The 19304-nt window shown below is 35.8% G+C and overlaps 3 protein-coding genes across 3 annotated transcripts; 2 read left to right on the forward strand and 1 right to left on the reverse strand.

Moving 5' to 3' along the window:
- Positions 1-30: 30 nt before the first annotated feature.
- On the forward strand, positions 31-2909 carry LOC118030837 (protein neprosin). The gene is made up of 6 exons (XM_073409781.1): positions 31-267; positions 484-756; positions 1061-1222; positions 1344-1397; positions 1505-1651; positions 1745-2909. The coding sequence occupies exons 1-6, from the start codon at positions 151-153 to the stop codon at positions 2126-2128; spliced, it is 1137 nt and encodes a 378-aa protein (XP_073265882.1). The 5' UTR covers positions 31-150; the 3' UTR covers positions 2129-2909.
- Positions 2691-8911, reverse strand: LOC118030834 (protein EARLY FLOWERING 3). The gene is made up of 4 exons (XM_035035126.2): positions 8144-8911; positions 6416-7287; positions 4007-4058; positions 2691-3901 (listed from the first exon to the last, which is right to left on the reverse strand). Exons 1-4 carry the CDS (start codon positions 8357-8359, stop codon positions 2900-2902), a joined length of 2142 nt encoding a protein of 713 aa, XP_034891017.1. The 5' UTR covers positions 8360-8911; the 3' UTR covers positions 2691-2899.
- A 4266-nt stretch (positions 8912-13177) lies between these two features.
- On the forward strand, positions 13178-19096 carry LOC118030839 (uncharacterized). The gene is made up of 10 exons (XM_035035135.2): positions 13178-13370; positions 13663-13823; positions 13916-14047; positions 14152-14202; positions 14879-14975; positions 16414-16460; positions 17438-17654; positions 18252-18381; positions 18482-18524; positions 18822-19096. The coding sequence occupies exons 1-10, from the start codon at positions 13310-13312 to the stop codon at positions 18897-18899; spliced, it is 1017 nt and encodes a 338-aa protein (XP_034891026.1). The 5' UTR covers positions 13178-13309; the 3' UTR covers positions 18900-19096.
- Positions 19097-19304: the final 208 nt, after the last annotated feature.

Genomic DNA, 19304 nt, shown 5'->3' on the forward strand with positions numbered 1-19304 from the left:
TTATCTTCTATTGTGTGGTTGTCATCTACATCACTTGTTTTTCCCACGAATCCATGGAAGCGTTTATTCCAATTTTGCATGTTAAAATCTTGACAATATAGAATTAACCCCTTGTTTTTTTTACTTATTAAGGCATGGATAGCAAGCCTAATGTATTGCCACTTGGTATTGTTCTTGCAGAGTGAAGATGGAGATATTATTGCTTGTGTTGATATCTACAAGCAACCTGCTTTTGATCATCCTGCTCTGAAAAACCATACTATTCAGGTGAATCTCCAAGCTCCATTTCATAAACATTTCCCTTTCATTTTCGTACTTAAATTTGCAACATTGATTAGTGAATCCGCTTAAAAAAGGCATGAATCCTTCCATGAAAATCCATGTTCTTTGCGTATGGTATTGTTTTTACTATTATTCATTTCTTCTTCCCAAAATCCACCAGACAGTGTCAACTGTTATCTCTAAGCTTCACAAAATATGCAGATGCAACCCAGTTTTATTCCCTCAACAGAGACTCCAAATGGAGAACGCGAGAATTCTCGGCCAGTTGTGTCTCAACTTTGGAAAAAAAGAGGTAGTTGTCCGAAGGGAACTATTCCTATCCGCAGAATCCGAAGGCGGGAGTTATTGAGAACTAATGGGAGAAAGAGCCCTGAACATCTCAAAGGAACAAACAAAACAGCCACCCAGGATCGCTTTATGCACCTCAACAACACCAAAGGCCCAATGCTTTATCCTACTCCAGAGAATCGTTCTGTAAGCGTCCTTTTAAAACCCATGAACTTGATCTTGTGCTAATGAAAAATATGCATGTTCTATATATACTTTTCAAATTTATATATACTCTTCTTTTTCGGTCTTCGACTAGTATCAGGTACATGCTTTTGTTTATGATGACAGTGGCACACCTGTACTGAAAACTTTCCTGCTCCATACACAGCAATTAAAACCACTTCTTTGTTGTGATTCTGATGATATATACTATATTAATCATCTCCGTATCAGCCCCTATGATAATACTGATGTCTAACACTAAAAACTGATTTTCTTCCTGAACCAGACGGCAATCCTTTTGACATATGGATACAATTATGTTGGAGCCAGCGGAGAAATAAATGTGTGGAACCCACGTGTTGAAAGGTTACCTGAATTCACTACTGCTCAAATCTGGCTTAAGAGTGGTGCAGTGAACAATTTTGAAAGCGTGGAAGCAGGATGGACGGTTAGTTCATCCACAAATAGGATAATTGAAACAACCAGTTGTTCTTATAGAGCTAGTGATCTTTATTCTGAAATAGCTTGATGTCCTTATTCTGCTCTCCATGTTACTAATTTCTTTCCAGGTACACCCTGCAGAATATAGTGATGCACGGACTAGATTTTTCGTGTACTGGACTGTAAGTTCTTCTGAAAAAAACATATTTGCAGAAGAATGTTCAAACAACAATATTTCCACATCAGTTATTGAAAATTTTCATGCCCTTTCATTTTCATTTTCTGTTAGGCTGATGGATACAAGAAAACAGGTTGCTTCGACCTTACTTGTTATGGATTCGTGCAAACTAGCACCGAAATTGCTCTTGGTGGAGCTGTTGAGCCCGGTTCTAGTTCATTTCAACAACAGTATGTTCTCCCAATCAACATCTTCATGGTAATGAAGTAATCTTTTCTTTTCTATCTTCGTTGAAACATTTACTAATGATGTTGCAATTGACATGAGTTTCATCCGTTGAATCACATATAGGATCCAACCACAACCAATTGGTGGCTGGTATTTCACGACATTGCTGTTGGATACTGGCCTGGAAGTCTCTTCTCTTTGCTAAAACACAGTGCCACATCTGTTGAATGGGGAGGACAAGTTTATAGTGTTAATGTCAGGAAAACTCCCCACACAAAGACAGCCATGGGAAGTGGAAATGACGCGGAGGAATTGTACGGTTTTGCATGTTTCATTGGACAGCCAAGGATTCTGGATTATTCTAAGTCATACAAGTACCCTACCTTTGTTGCCGTTTGGAAAGACGAATATAATTGCTACTCTGCAGTTAATTACAAAGCAGGGAATGCAAATGATGAAGCTACATTTTTCTTCGGAGGGCCAGGTCAAAGCTATCGCTGTCCATGAGAGTATTGAAAACCTCAAAAACAAATGTCTTGAAACGTTTTTTGAATATAAACCTAAAAAATAAGTGCCTTGAAACGTTTTTCTTTGAAATATGGTTTGGAAAAGATGTCTAGGAGGTTCATCCAGCAGTCCTTTGATCCGTCATCAACTTTATTTTGAATATAAACCTCGACAATATGATTATTGGTTTACTCTTTCTGATTACGCTCAAACTTGAAGATTACTTGCGGTCTGAATTGAACATCACCAGATTTGCATGTGAAATTTTGGCATGGCAGTGTCCTTCAAAGTGAGAAAATGCAAGTCTTGGCTCTTGCAGCTACTTGAAATCGCAAGTGACGCAAAATCATGTTACAAATCCTGGTTTCTGAAACAGGATAGGACTTCCACTGCACTGGATAATTGACCAGCGAAGACAACTTCACAGAAGGAAATTTTAGAAATGCAATATTTTTTTTTCAAGTGAGAGAGAGAATCGGAAGTCGTCAGTGCAGAATGTATCCTCCCTTTTTAAGATCCATGATAACTCTGTAAAATTATTTCAGCACAGTACACGCAAGTATACAAGGGCATGAAAGACCAGACCACCACATTCATGTTACATCGCTGTTTCTTACAGACTATCTACATACAAATAGGCTACAATCAGGTCTGAAAAGAGGAGTACATTACACATTATACCAATAAAAAAACTGAGCAAATAACCAAGAACCACTAGTAACTCAGATGTGTCTCATGTTGTTTACCAACAGTTGTCAGACAAAAAAAAGGCTAAAGAGAGTCATATTGTTTTCTCCCTTCCTGTATGGATTGGAAAATTCGAGCTGCTGATTCAGTAGCAGATCTACCATTGTGAGGCACAACCTTGATCACTTTTGACAGCTGGTCTGTCTCTTGATGCTGCGGGGCTCCCTCAGGGCAAGGAGCCGTCACTGGGAAAGGTGGGAGCGCAGCTCTTCCATCAGCAGCTTGAACAGTCCCAACCCCTTGCACTCTGCCACTGGGACTGCTACCTGTACTTCCTTGTACGGAAGTGTTTTTAGATGCCTGAAGCTTCATACCTTGTAAAACAGCTTCACTCTTTTGAGTCCGTTCATTACATGAGCTTTGATGTGGCATGTTCGAGCTCAAAATGCCTCCTGGAAACTGAGCAGTTTGACCACAGGAACCAGACCCTGCAGAACCTGAGATGGCTGGGTTCATTCCTGGCATGCCATATGGGGGGAAGCAAGCATTACCAACTGGAGGAGCACCTGGTGAGACCTCAATTCCTTGATGATAATGAGATGTTGGAACCGCATAAGCTGAAGTCATAAAGTTGCCTGTCAAGGGAATTGGCCCAAAGGGTCCACATCCTCCACAACCCGATCCCATGAATCCAGGGGCAGTGTAAGGCTTATATACAAGTCCTTCTGAGGGGGACATTACAGGAACTAACCATTGAAGTCCAGGAGAAGGATGGAAACACCAAGGAGCCATTTTGGTGTCAGCAGCCATAGGAACTGTTGTCGGTCCTGCATGGGGCCTGAAATTTGGAGGCTGGCCATTGTTCACAGAAGCGAAGGGTGTCTTCTCAACTGCATTCTCTGCAGAACATTCCATCTTATGGTTTGGGTTCTCTGAATTATCTTTGTGCTTGGCAACATGAACTGGAGGTGTTACAACACATTCTGATGGAAGGTTCTTACAAGGAGAGCCCTTCAGAGGAGGTTTGGCCAGATGAACCTCTTCCTCAAGTAAGAGATGTGGGGATCCTGCGATCAGTTGCTGAACCTGTATGAACAAGAATTTTTAAAGGCACTGTCTTTCCAAGCAAGCATAAATTCAACGAAACCCATTCCAGGGCTAGAAGAAGCTTCTTAACAAGGACCAATTTACCTTTATCAGTCTATGCAACTCGAACACTTGTACGGAAAACACTCTTTGTTGACTGTAGAAAGTAACAGGAGTTGGATCAGGGACAAAAATGCCACAAGAGTTCGTAACATGTTCTGGTAAGCACATAGAAGGAACAGCAGAATCATCTTGCCTCAACATTTGTTCACAACCAGGCACAACGTAGCATTATTCTTTAAAGACCTCAATGCAGACCAGAAATCGAAACCAGGCAAGCACTTGGTTCAAATAAAATTTTAAAAAGTTCACCTAGGCCATTTTCTGCAGGAAATGAAAAATCTAATGTTTGATTTATTAGTTGAGTGGTTAGTTTTTGTCTAAAAAACCATGATGCCTATTTCCCTGAGGCCACCAAAACTTTGAAGCCTTCTACAACTATAGTTACAAACACATGGCAGAAATCATATCATTATGCGCTACTATACAAATAGAACCACAATGGCATATTATTTTACTGAGCACGAGACGATAATGTCATGGGAAAAGAAATACACACAAAAGGAGAGGGGAAGGGTGAGGAAGAGAAAGAAACAACACAGAATTCAAAACTAGAATACAGTCACTGAGCCATTCAAATGTAAATGTTGAAGCTTCACGCACTGAACTAACATTTTGGTTCAGAATAATACATGTTTTCAGCTCTTCATTTTTCTGGTAAATAAATTCTTAAGCATAGTTGCATACTCAACATATTCAGTCCAAAAAATAGACGAGCTCAAGCCAGCTTTGCAGTTACATCATGTACATAATTTACAACTCTGTTTTAAATTTAAAGATATAGAACCAGTTTAGTTTTAAAAAAATGAGTACATGTGCAAATTCTACAACAGGAAAATCACGAAAAAGATTGGCACAAACAAAAGGAATCCCAGCCCCATAAATCTTCCAACTTAAAACACCAAACACAAAACAATTATATTCACCACCCAGTCCACCAACAATCCCACACTAGCAGTTATTGTCCAGTTTCTCTCTACCATGACTCGCCCATCAATATCATCTGGGATCATCAACCACCCCTCGTTGCCTTCTTGCGCCAAGCCCTCAAGTACCACAAATGAAAAAAAAAAGTTGCAGGGAAAATTGAGCAACACCAAACCAAGACAGGAATGTATCCCAAAAGCAGAAGCAAAAGGGCATTTTTGAGATGATCCAGTCTCGGAGGCACATTGACAAGCATTTTTGAGATCCCAGTCTCGGAGGCACATTGACAAAGTACCTCAAATTAGCATTGTCCATCTCACTGCTGTCAGATGATCCGCCATTAAAATGCTATTGAGGGCCTTTTCACACATAAACATGCCAGATTGGAAGAGATCCTGGGATTCCACACTAGTGAGTTCTCCCTTGCCCATAGCCACGTTTACAAGTCTTCAGTTCAAAGTCAAAGAATCATTCCATGTTCCTAAAGTTAGTATTCCATGTAGTAGTTCAACAATAGATCTACATTTTTTAAATAAGAAGAAAACTAATCCCGAGACCAAGAAAATGTAGAAGCTTCCTGGATTCCACTTACCATTCTCTTCCCCCATAGAAAAATAACACCACCTTACGTTTTCCAATCCTATCAGGAAAACCCCGAAATTCTACAGTAAACTTAAATCAAAAACTATAGTTACAGGCTGCCCTAATCCAAGAACAGAGGCGATTTTTACAGATATATAGGCACAAATAACATTGGAACTATAGCAAAATTACTTTAGTGTTCTGAGAAAAGGCCATTTTTAGAACAACAAAAAATATGAAAATAAATTCTGAAAGAATATACATACTCTTATGTTTCAAATTAAGAGAACACGATAAAAATATAAGAGCATCAAGATCAAAGCATCAAAATCAAACCCACTAAAATCTATAGTAGAGCCAAAGATATCTGCTATGCCTGTAGAGTATATTTTTGTGTTTCCCTTTGACATGAGACATACTCAAAAGGGGAATGCAAGGCCACAGACAACGAGATAAGCTTTTTCCATGTTCTCATTTATTAAAAATATGATTTATGAAAGAATGTACATGCTCTCATGTTTCAAATTAAGAGAACACACAAAAATGTAAGAGCATCAAAATCAAACTCACTAAAATCTATAGCAGAGACAAAGAAATCTGCTATGTCTGTAGAGTATATTTTCATGCTTTCCCTTTGACATGAGAGATACTCAAAAGGGAATGAGAGGCCACAGACAACAAGATGAGATTTTTCCATGTTCTCATTTTTTAAAAATATGACACTGCAAAAATTTTACGAAGTCAAAACCTGTAATAATTTCATCCATTATATAAGAATATGCTATCAATCACCACATTTAGAAAAACCTTTCTGTGCAAACCTAAAATATGAATTTTCCATGACAAAAAAATCATGAGTAGCAGTAAATGAGCAAGAAGACTTACTTGGCAATTGCTCTTCTTGCTTTCCAGAAATGTTTCTGACCAATAATTCCCACAACATCATCTGGAGAAATATCCAACACTGATATAGAATCCACCATGGAGGTCTCAGAGGCGTCATTGCTTTTGTCTCCATTTCTGAATTGCAATGACCCACAAGTCTTGTCTCCAAAACATTCACTGTCAATTTCAGGTTCATTGGGACTACTACAATCCTTCCTCAAATGAGAGTCATTTCCAGGCTGAAAAATGTTTATTTTCTCCTTTTGCCTCCTCGACTCAGGAACATGGTCACCATGTTCACTGTGATTTGATTGCAACCTAGCCGAAGTCTCTTGTTGCAAACAAGTATCATTTTCATGTAATCTGGTAAAATTAGACACAAGGTTATTTCGATATTGCTGATTTTGAGATGCATTGCCTTCTTCAGGTATGTCATTCTTTTCTCTGGTTCGCAAATTTGTGGAATGTCTTGCTATATGATCACTACTTGAGACACACACTTCTAGGTTATCTTCACTCTGGTTACTTGTGTCTGGTCTCAGATTGAGACCTGTGGAGCCAAAATGACCATTATCACCAGCATTTTGGATTCTCGATGAATGACCTGAATAAGTAGGGCAGAGGGAAGCGGGTTTTTCCTGAGCTGCACTAGTCTGCATTTTAGCCTGACCTTGAACCTTCCCAGAATGAACAAAAACAGGAACTGTAAAATCATCTTCTTCACCTACCTTCTTTCGTTGCATCAGTGGTGCCACTGGAGTGTTCAAATTTATTCCATCAGGCTGGCGAGAATGGTATTTCTCAGCCACATCATTGGGTGTTGTAGGAGGGACATAATGAGGGTAAGGAAAATGTCTTTCAAGGCCACTGCCCTGCATATAAATTACTCATGATGATCAGAAAAGGTAAAACCAATATCCCTATTAAAAGAGAACAAAAGCAAGAAGCAGTCGCATGCACGCATCCAAAGAATAAAAGTTTATACCAGACCACCATAACCCCTTCCAGTGCTTTAAACTTGTAGGGAACCATTATGTAATAAAAATAGTTTATCTCAGGTGAAAGTTACTCTTAAACATCTCAATTAAACCCAGTATCAACCACCATCATTATCTCTCCGAGGAGCTAATGGCATAAGAACGCCTCATAGTTAAGACATCATAAATACCAACTAGCAGCATCACCATATGGAACACATTCATTACCTTCTATGGCAATAATGTTGAACCTAGTCATATTACTCATTAAACAGAAAATAACTTGTTGGCTCCTTCACCATAGTCAACAACCATAGCATCAAGCTTAAGGAAAAATAATGCTAAACCACTTGGGCATGCTTTCTACATAGAAACCATGCTTTTATTCTTCTATTAAGCAGTAATGAGAACAAATTCTGAAAGACAATACACAAATAAACCAACTTAAACATGACACGGAAGAGGACCAATTTAAGTGAAGGTTTCCTCAAACTATAAAATTTACAGCCAAAAACAACTCAACAACCATATAACAGCCATGGTATGAAATTAAAACAAGTAAAAGGACCAACTCTAACGAACCAGAAGCATTCTAGATCATTACTAAATCTAATTCCAAACCAGAACTTCTCTTGCTCAGAACCAACTCTAATAAACATCACTTGCAAGAAAAGTCGCATAGAGAGGAAAAATCCATATCGAATGATAAATAACAATAGATATAAATACATATAAATACATCAGAAAGTACCTGGCTTGAGGATCCTGTAGGAGCTAAGTCGCTACTATTACTCGAATTACGAGGCATAACATCTGGGTTAAACCTTTGAGATGGAATACTAAGTTGCTCATAAAGAGCCATCTTGTTCCTTGGGGGAGCTCTAGGCCCTCCTTTATCTGTATCATTCACATGAAGCCTAGGAAACATAGGCCCCGTTATCTTATCATAATCTTTCCCTCTCTTCATCTCCAAATCTCTCAATTTGTCTCTCTCTATCTCAAACTCCACACAAACTCCTAATAAAAAGTTTTAATTTCACCATTAACCCACCATATAAACCATGAACCCACCACTCCAAGATAAAAAAAAAAATAATCAGATTTTGACCAAAACCCGCTTCAAAAACTGAATTTTATGCAGATCCAGATTCTGAAATCAGTTCCTCTTCTCAAAAACCAATCAGTTAACCGAGGCCTCCAAAATCAAAACCCACTAGGCCAAAATATCCCAAATTTATCAAAACCGACTCAATATTTTAACAATAAAACAGAGCCTCAAGTACCCAGATAGACCATGTCTCCAAAAGAGCTAAAATCAAAGCGACCCAGATGCCAAAAGGGGTTGTTTTGGCCAAATAAGTGAGTAAAAACGTGCTTTGAAGCAGGAATTGGAGGAGAAGGAAGGACAGAACAGAAAGAGTGTGGCATTTAGGGTTAAAAGAGACCGGAAATAAAAAGGAGATTCGAGAAACGATAGGATTGGTCGAAATAGTCTTCGAAAAGGGTAAAGGGCAAAAAAGTGCTAGATGGTGGACCCCTTTTGGATAGAACGAGAACAACTTTATTGAGCGGTTCATTCACCTTGCCTCTTGCCAATTTGTAAATTATTTTTCTTTTTCTTTTTTTTTTCGGTCCATTTTGTATTAATATCTGTTGCGGACATGAATCCAATAAATATCGAACATCTCTTTCAGTGTTTAATCCATTGTTGGAGTGGATAAGCATGGGGATACAAAAATCTATAGTGCAAGTTGTTCAAACTTTGATGATCGTATCGTATAAACCAATAGCTGGAAATCCATTGGAAATGGATTCTGAAAATCAAGACATCAGCATCATGGGTATAATTTTTGTCGAAACAGTTCGTGAAAGCAAATATATACTCTTCTATAGATGTGAGCAGCCACGTAGAAGAGGGAGTGGACTCGTGCCAAATTTCGTAATATATTATAAAATGCAATTCGATTGCAAAATTGACATGTGAAAAGCCCCGGTATTGATTTGAGTTGATACGAACGAATAAAAAAATTAAAAAATTAAAATGATATCGATTTATAAAAAATAAAAATAAAAGTTACTGATTAGAGTAAATAATAGAAGGTTATTAGAGTACATCGTATTTTCTTTCACTCTTACTCTCTTTGATAAATAAAAATAGGATCTATGTTTTATATCTTGAGCTACGATGTTCTTTTTTACCTCTTAAATTTTTTCTAATGTATGAGATGCAATAAAAAATACAAAATTATTATAAGTCATTATAGCTAACATCATATGCTAAAAGTTGCTCTCATATTTACCTAGTTGTAAAACTCAGTCTGGCTAATGACCTAGTCCAATGCTTGGGTCATTGATTAGTCAGGTTATTGTGGAAAAATCTTTAAAATACCAAATTAATTAGCAAGTAAAGAAATATAAAAAAATAACACAAGAGCATATAAAGAATTTACATGGTTCAATAACTTAGACTTGCTCCACAGGCATACAATTAAGGAAATTCACTAAGAGAAAATAGAAGATTATAAAATGTCATACAAAATTACTCTCTCACTCAAGATCCCAAAATAACCCAAAACTTGAAGTTTATTTCCTCTTTAACCACCAAATTATAGAGAATGGAGACATTTACAAATAAATTTTAATCCTAAAATATGAAAATTTCAGGCTTTTATACATTAACTAAGTATATAAGGTTTTTTTTACATGGGCCTATAATTTAAGACAAACCTAATAAATCTTCATATTGAGTTAAATTGAGCCAACTTATGAATCTTGAACTTCTTTTTAATCACCTCTACCAAGCATTTTTCAAGTATTGTATAAATCAATCAAGTTCAAACAATGTTTAAACTTGATTGCAGAAATAAGCTTTGTCAGCATATCCACATGGTTTTCAATTATAACAATTTTCTTCACTAATATAACACCTTATGACATGATATCTAGAATGAAGTGATATCTTACATTAATATATTTGGTCTTTTCATGGTATATTTAGTTCTTGATTGGATGAATAGTACTTTAGCAACCACACTGTATAACAATTAACTCATGTGACAAACCAAAATTATCAACCAAATCTCTTAACAATAAAGCTTTATTTAATTGCTTATGTCAATGCCATTTACTAATTCTTTGTTATAGACATTGTAACAATGAATTGTAAAATTATTTTCCAACTAGTGATACATCCTAATAAAGTAAAAACATAACTCATTAGTGATCTTCTCCTATATACAAATCACTAATGTAATATGAATTTAAAAAGCCTTTAACACTACTTATAATGCTACTACCCATATCATATACCAAGTCAACATCTATAGTACCTTTAAGATAATAGAGTATCTATTTCATGGCCTACTAGTGAACTTTACTAAGATTTTCCATAAACCTCCTTACCACTCTAATAACATGTGAAATGTCTGGATAGGTGCAGATCATAACATATATAATGCTTTCAACTACACTAGAATATGAAGAACCTGACGTGTGTTTATTCTCCTTATACTTTTTTGGTGACAAACTCAAAGATAATATGAAATGGGCAACAAGTAGAGAGTACTCATTGGCTTGCGATCTTGCATGCCAAAATGCTCAAGTACCTTCTCAAGATATTTTATATGTGATAAGTATAACTTGTCTACACTTTGATCTCTACATATCTCCATCTCGAAACCTTCTTAGCTGCATCTAAATCTTTAATCTCAAACTCACCATTAAACTTATTTTTTAAATTGTTAATCATAGATATGTTTTTAAAAGCAATCGATATTTTATCAACATACAACAACAAGAACATAAATGAACCATCTAAAAGCTTTATAAAATATACATAACTATTATATTCAATCTTAAATTAACCATATTCAAGAATAAAAGTATCAAAACTTTTATACCATTACCTTAATGACTACTTCAATCTATATAATAACTTTTTCAATAAGCATGTATGGTCTTCTTTACTTTAAGCAATAAAACACTTTGGTTGATGCATATAGATCATTTCATCCAACTCACCATGTAGAAAAGTTATATTGACATCTAGTTATTTAAGCTCTAAGTCAAACAAAGCTACCATAACAAGCAATAATCATATGTAACTATGCTTTACAATTGGAGATAACACTTCATTGAAGTCAATACCTTCTCTTTGTACAAAACCCTTTAGAAACTAGATATGTTTTAAACCTTGTACTCGTAACCTCTGAGATTCCATCTTTCATCTTGGAAACCCTTTTGCAACCAGTAATCTTATAGCCATATGGTGTTTTAACAAACTTTTATATTTGATTATTATAAAGAGACTCAATCTCTTTATTTATAACAAGAATCCACTGAAAAGACTATTTGCAAGAAATTCATAGTTATTAGAAAAAAGCTCATAATTATCAAGATTCTTTGCAGCATTCAAGGCAAATTCAATTAGATCAGTATAATCATACTTGACTAGTGTTTTTATTTATCTTTTTTGTTTTCTTATAGCAATATTGTAAGGTTGTTCTTCAAATACATTTTTAACAATAATATCCAACACCACATCTTTAATAGGATCTATTGAAGCATATTTTTGCACTGTCTTTGAAGCTTCAACCTCAAGCTCCACTTGTGTTGCTAGTGCACTGATCAATCTCAACATCAATACCAATTGATTCCTTTTTCCTATAAAACATTGCACACTCATCAAAGGTCATATCCCTGCTAGTAATAAATTTAGGTAACTTAGATCAATATACCACAATTGATATTCTTCCACCCCAAATATATAGCTTAGGAATATGCATTTCCTTACTTTCGGCCCAAGCTTATCTTTCTTATCATGAGTATAAACAAGACAATTAAATATTCTTAGTTTAGAATAATCAATAAAAGAACCAAATCATATCTCATATAAAGTTTTCAACTCTAAAACTATCAATAAAGATAAATTCACCATATAGCAAGCCATGTTAAATCTAAAATGATATTTGTTTTAATGTTTTTTTGAAGAGAGATCAAACTGGACCTCACTTAGATTTTAACCGTGTCAACCAAGTTAGACTATATCAACTCCCACTTGGTTTAATATCACTTAACTCAAACTAAATCCAATATTAAAAGGTCATTAGTTAATCTGCTAAGTCAGATAAGATTTAATAATACCGGTTTTATGATAGCTAATAATATATATTTTAAATGTCCCTTTATTTTTTTTTCAAGATATTCACTTTTGTTTTCGGTGTAAAGTTGTTCCTTTTCTTTTATTCATAAAGAAAAGACTTTCAAAAAATTGTAGATTATAAACAATATAATATAAAGAAAATGACACCAATAATAGTTAAGCTGGAGCAAATATTTTTTGAAATAGGTCATTTGATTCACTTGAATATGTCATGTATGATATCTCAATCTTTTAACGATATGACTAATAAAATTAATACTTATTTGGTTGGTTGATAAAAACAAAAGTTTCCAATGATTTCCAATTTTCTACCATTGAGTTGCCAATATTCAATAAAAATCAGGAGACCTGATCGATAAACTTAGAATCTCATCAAAACAGTTATATTTTAACTTTTTAAAAAATTAAAATTAAATAATATTATTTTAATTTATATATATCAACCCATCCAATCTACAAGTTAGGTTTTGTGTCGGGTCATGATCGTTTATGGTTTAATAACTTTTCCTTGGTTGACCCATGAAAAGAAAGGAATCTGGGAGAGGGCCCTTAATGATTTTTCTAATCTGGACTCTGGATTCGCTTTCACACCAGAATTAATAGCTTTCCTTTTTTCCATTTCCAACAAAAAAAAATTAAAAAGAAAAATTAAAAGCGAGACAAGGCAAGGCCCCAAGGAAAGGCAGGGCAGGTTCAAAAGTATTATTATTAAGAAAGGAAGGGGAAAAGGGAAATTGAACTTGATGGTTCAATCGCATGGCTTCCTCTTCTTCTTCCTCTCCTCATCAGACTCGCGTTCCTTTCCCTTCCGACCCAGGTAATTCCTTCTCTCTCTCTTTTTTACCATTTTTTTAAACCATAATCAATCCATAAATTAACCTTTGTGATTGTGACTGTATAAATTATACGTGATCAAAATTAAATTATGCTTTATGTGATTTTATATTAGGTATCCATCTTACATTTTAACTAATAATTATTGATTAATTACAGGTTTAATTAAATCTTAATGCAAATTATTCTAAGTTAGCTAGCCTCCTTTTGAAGTTACTGGTTTTGAAATTTCTATGCTCAAATAAAATTCATGCGTTTTGTTTTATGGAAAGCAGGTGGTAAACCACTAGATCATGATGTTCCGATCCATGTTGTCACCGAACCTTCTCAACTTCCGGTCGAGTTCCTTAACCCTTCTGCCGCAAAGGAATTGATCATTGGTTTTGACTGTGAGGGTGTTAATCTTTGTCGTCATGGAGCTCTCTGTATTATGCAGGTCAGCTATAGTTTAGTGTTCTGTGCGCGTAATAGAAAGTATAAGTTTATAATTTTGATACTGCATTGTTTTTTTGTCATTGGTTTTGGCAGCTTGCATTCCCGGATGCTATCTACTTGGTTGATGCCATTGAGGGTGGAGAGTCGCTTATCAAAGCGTGTAAGCCTGCACTCGAGTCGAGCTACATCACAAAAGTTATTCACGATTGCAAACGGGATAGTGAGGTTTCTAGTTGAACTTGCTTGATTCTAGATGGTATTAGCTTTTTATGATGTGCACTAGTACCAGACTTTTATCAATGTAGTTAAAAATCAATTTTATTTTGTAGGCATTATATTTTCAATTTGGCATCAAGTTGCACAATGTTGTTGATACCCAGGTGAGTAACTTATAGGTGGAACTGGTATTCTATTTGGGGATTTTTTTAATGATCTTCATGCACCATAGTACATGCTCTTCAAGCATCAACAGTAAGCACTGAGTATAAGGTTTTTCTGTTTAATTGATATTGTTATTGTATCAAATTATCTATAGACTAGTGGCAGACTGTTAATGAGTCTTACTGAATTGACCTGGCAAGAGCATATTCTGTGCTCTTCATCTCTTTTGTAATGCACATTTAAACTGCTCTTTTTGGGAGCTGGGGGGGTTGCCATTTGCCAAGTTGGATGCACACTAAGTTAACTTTGGGGTTAATCTAGAACCTTTTTGGTGAAGGCTGTATGAATATGGTGTTCATGAGGGCTTGAGAGTTACACTTAAAAAATGAACAAAGTTGAGTATTGCGAGGACATTATTCTGAACCTTAAGTTCATAACCATTTATATTTGATTTACACTTTGACGTATGATCAGCTTTAGGTGTGCTTCAAAATCTCTATTAGTTTCTTTTAGCAAAGATCAATTATAATTGATACTGCTATGCCTCTCTTTTAGTTTTTGAGATCAGATTTGAGCATTCTCTATCGTTGTGGTAATTGCTTATATTGGCATAGAGAATTATCAATCTGGAGCTGTCATTTTAATTTTAATACATATTTATCATTTTTCTTGTAGATTGCTTATTCTCTGATAGAGGAGCAAGAAGGACGGACTAGATTGCCAGGGGACTATATATCATTTGTTGGCCTCCTTGCAGATCCACGCTATTGTGGTACTTTATATTCTGTGGTATCCATTTGTATTATCTGTTTCAGGTGATATAGCTTGATTGTTGTGTGAATATATTCCATACTTGCTAAAAGTTTTTGATATAACAAATGGATGATAACTCCGATGTCTTGACATCATTTCCTGCCTTTCTCCTGTTAAAGGACTAGTGTTGCATTAATGCCTATAGTTTAATTATGCTCGTGGGTGCGTCTGAAAGCTACTCTCTGTTGTCCCTCTTTAATAACAAAAAAAGAGGTTGGGAAACAGATCTTATGAAATTTTTAGCACTCAACTGGAATCACATTGCAATGAACTGATGGGGTTAAAGTTGTTTTGGATTGAGAGGTAGCTTCTAGACATGATTCTTACTACAATGAGGCTTCTGACTTCTGTAGGGACAATTTTTTTCTTTCCTATATTTTCCTTCTCTTCTCTTTTAAGGCCTGCATCATAAGAGCATTTAGCTTCCTGGTCTATGTATTGTTTGTTCGGTAGGAAATGCAGTAGCTTTGACCGACCTTATCTTTACTTGTGATTAGCACTTTGTAGGAAAATTGATAAACCCTGCAACCTTTTTCAACTACTCCAGCATTTCCTACCAGCTTGTGCCACTGGTATCTCTTCTTTAATTGAAAGTAGATTCGTATGAGAGTAGCATTTGAATGTTCTGATGGACTTGTTAAGCTAAACTGATGTGGGACAACTCTGGATTTGTGCCCTACAAAGGATTCATGGTGAGAATGAGATTTGGGGAATGAAATTAGAAAAAAGGAAAAAAAAAGGTTTTTGACCGACGTTACTTTAGTGAGAAAGCAGTACAAGAAAGGAAGAAAAACAAGAAGAAAATAGCACTTGAATAGAGAGGAAGAAAAGTGACACTTTATGTCCTGCCCTTCAAACTAAAAAGCAAAACACTCATGATTCCATTATTTGAGTCCTTCCCGTCACATAGAATAAGTGCTCAGGCACGAAAAGCCCTAATAGTACTAAACTAAATGGAAATAGAAATTTGGATTGGAAAAAAAAATACATAACAAATAGAAAACTCCTCATGGTATTCTAGTTCCCAAATAAGCCATAATTACTACATGATAAATTCCTGAACAGAAACTTCTTTGTTCTTGGTTACATCATAAACCTTCAACCTTCCTGAACAAATTAAGCTTACAGAAATTAAGGTATTCAGAAACTTCTTTGTTCTTGGTTAAATCATAAACTTTCAACCTAGAGTAAAGATTTTCTTGGTTATTGTCTGCAATAACTACGAATATTGTTGTTTTTTTTTTTTGAAAACAAGAATACTTATCTGTTCTTATTCTCACTGGCTTGCCTTTTGCTTTTGACTGGACATACTTTGTGGTATCTAGTTGGCAAGAAAATTGACTTCCTGCATCATTCATTGTATTTCTGAGTTTTATATTTTTTGGATTTGAATGCAGGCATATCTTATCTGGAGAAGGAAGAGGTTCGTGTTCTCCTTCGACAGGTTAGTTTAAGCATCTGACTCTCTCTCTCTTCGAGTAAAGTAGAGAGAGCTATATTGAAAAAGCTATTCTCTAATGCCTTGGTTTTGATTCCAAAAAAAAAAACATTTTGGCTCTTTGGGAAGATAAAGTAGTGGCACTAGCCAGGAACATTTGCTTTCACTCTTTCTTTGACTCTGAACACACTTGCCTGTCAAGTTTGCACTCCTAAGATGCTATCCTTCTGTTGCTAGATTAGTGCAGAATGCTTCTGTTGTGCAATTTAGAGTTTCGTGATGTGCTGGCATGTGGCATTCAGCATTTAGACAAGGACTTCTTTAACTTCTGAAACTTACAAGAGAGTTAGTCCCTTGCCAAGTTAAAATTTACTGGCAAGTGTAATGTCTCTTTTCTAATGGTTGGTTGAAGATATAGTAGAGGCAATGCCACAAGCTATGAGATCAAACCAGCGACCTTAAGGAGTGCATTCTAGAGTCTCCATGCTTATTTTTTATCCCATGAATATTAAAAAGGAAATCTACTTCAGCATACTTACAACAAAATAACCAATGGTGTTTGTACTTCAAAAATTTTATTCGAGTTCTTGTACTCTAATATTATCTATTTAAATTTTTGTGTGCATTTAAACAATGTTCAATCAAGTGCATTTGTCTTGGAAAGACCCTTTTGATCACTGATGTGCAATGCTCTTTGGAATGGTATTTTCTGAACAATTGCACTTCAGTGATCATTTTTTAAAAGTTAAAAGACATTCTGATATGATAGAGGTAATCAATTAGTGATTTGGATAAACTACAAGAACCAAGGTTGTGAGCATCACTTTTTATGATTTTGACTCTGTGTTTATTTGCACTTGCATCTTCTCTAAGAGCTCAAGAGAAATTTGTTCAGCTACTGCACACCCCCTTTGCTGCAACACCCTGTGCATTTCTTACAGCTGGTACTTCCTGACATCATTGTATCTTTCTATTACTTTCAGGATCCTATGTTCTGGACATACAGGCCATTATCCGAAATGATGATCCGTGCAGCTGCAGATGATGTTCGTTTTCTTCTCTGCATCTATTATAAGATGATGGAAAAGCTGAACGAAAGATCGTTATGGTATCTTGCAGTTCGTGGAGCATTGTATTCTCGATGTTTCTGCATTAATGAGAATAATTATGCTGATTGGCCCGATATCCCTCCTATTCCAGGTTTTATGTTTTATCAACCTATCATTCTACACTACTTCGTGTTTCCCAATTGTCCTGGAATCGTGTTGCCAACTCTGTGGACTTGGTTTGTATGCCATGTTTTTAATACATCCAATAATGCCCTGTATAGAATTTTACCTATACAAGATAAAAGAGGTGCCAAACTCTCCAAATTGGATAGTTTTGCACTACATTGTATTCGCTTTAACTATTGGGTTTCATTGTTGGAAACCATGGGAAAGGATTTCCAATTGAGAAAGTTTGTTATTTTCCACAAGATAATGTCACTAACAATCTCAAGATTTGAAATAAGATAAAGTTCAAGTGCAGTGCATGCATGTGGGTCTAGATTTTGGATAAGAATGGGCTGTGTATAAGCAAGCTTTCAGCACTCCAACTGTGAATGCATGCACACCCTAAGATAAGAATGTATAAAGAAATATAGCTTACTAGCAAGTAAGAAGCAATCAAACTGAATACCTGGATCTTGTTTGACTTGTTGTTTAGCATGACCTATTTTGGATGGACTTGAGAAGGAAGGAAACAAAAATGCTTGACTAAATTGAATACTGATCGAACTGTGCCTTTTCGTTATAGATAACCTCACCATTGAGGACAATGCCCCCGAGGAGGAAATCCTTTATGTTCTTGATGTTCCCCCGGGAAAGATGGGACGTGTTATTGGAAGACGAGGAGCTTCCATTTTGTCAATAAAGCAATCTTGCAAGTATGTCTCTCTTCTCCCTCCCCTCACATATTCTTTTGTAATCCATATCATCAATTTGGTTCTCTTGTTCTTTAATCTGAGCATGTGCTTCCTTTTGCAGTGCGGAAATTTTCTTTGGAGGTGCGAAGGGTCCACCTGACAAGGTAAGTCTATCTAATTAATGATGATAACTAGCTGCCAGGTGATAAACCTTAGCTTTGGTCAAAATCTAGCCATCTTAGAATTCAAGTCGATGCAAAATGAAATCTGCTTTGAGATTTCCGTATTCAGCCACCATAGAAAGCGTGGGAACCTTCTTGTATTTTGATCATCTCAAGAAAAATAACATTATTACACTCACAAGAAAAATCCATGGAAGATAATCCAGAGTCTTTGTTCAGGATTTACTTGTATTTATTTGTTGTCATCCTCGCGTGTAAATGTCAATTATTTTCTTGTAGGCATTCATAATAGGACCAGTGAAACAGGTGAGGAAAGCAGAAGCCATGCTGAAGGGGAAAATGGTGGATATTTACTAGGGAGCTTGATGTTTCATAACTGTTCAACTTAAATGTAATAATAGCAAGTTTGAGAGAGAGAATTTGCCTGCCTAAACTTCTTATGTCTTGCCTTCCTAATACTAACTTGTTCAGTGTCTGCTGGTTTCGTACAATTATCAGCATCTATCTTTGCATCTTGGAGGCAATCTCAAATGCGAATAATTCCTAAACTATAACTTTTGGTTGGCAATTTAAGGATGACAATCTCACCGTCCACTTTCTCGCCAAACTGCACCCGAAAGTGTTAGTTTAATTGTAAATGCAAAAGGTTAGCCATAGGATGTTAAATCCATTTATTTCTCTGCGTTGAATCTAATGCAGAGAATTATTTGGGAGGCTAAACTAGAAGGACCCCTTGACCATGGGTCCTTGAACATTGTGAAT

Source organism: Populus alba, chromosome 6 (assembly GCF_005239225.2).
Source record: "Populus alba chromosome 6, ASM523922v2, whole genome shotgun sequence".
Classification (NCBI taxonomy): Eukaryota; Viridiplantae; Streptophyta; class Magnoliopsida; order Malpighiales; family Salicaceae; genus Populus; species Populus alba.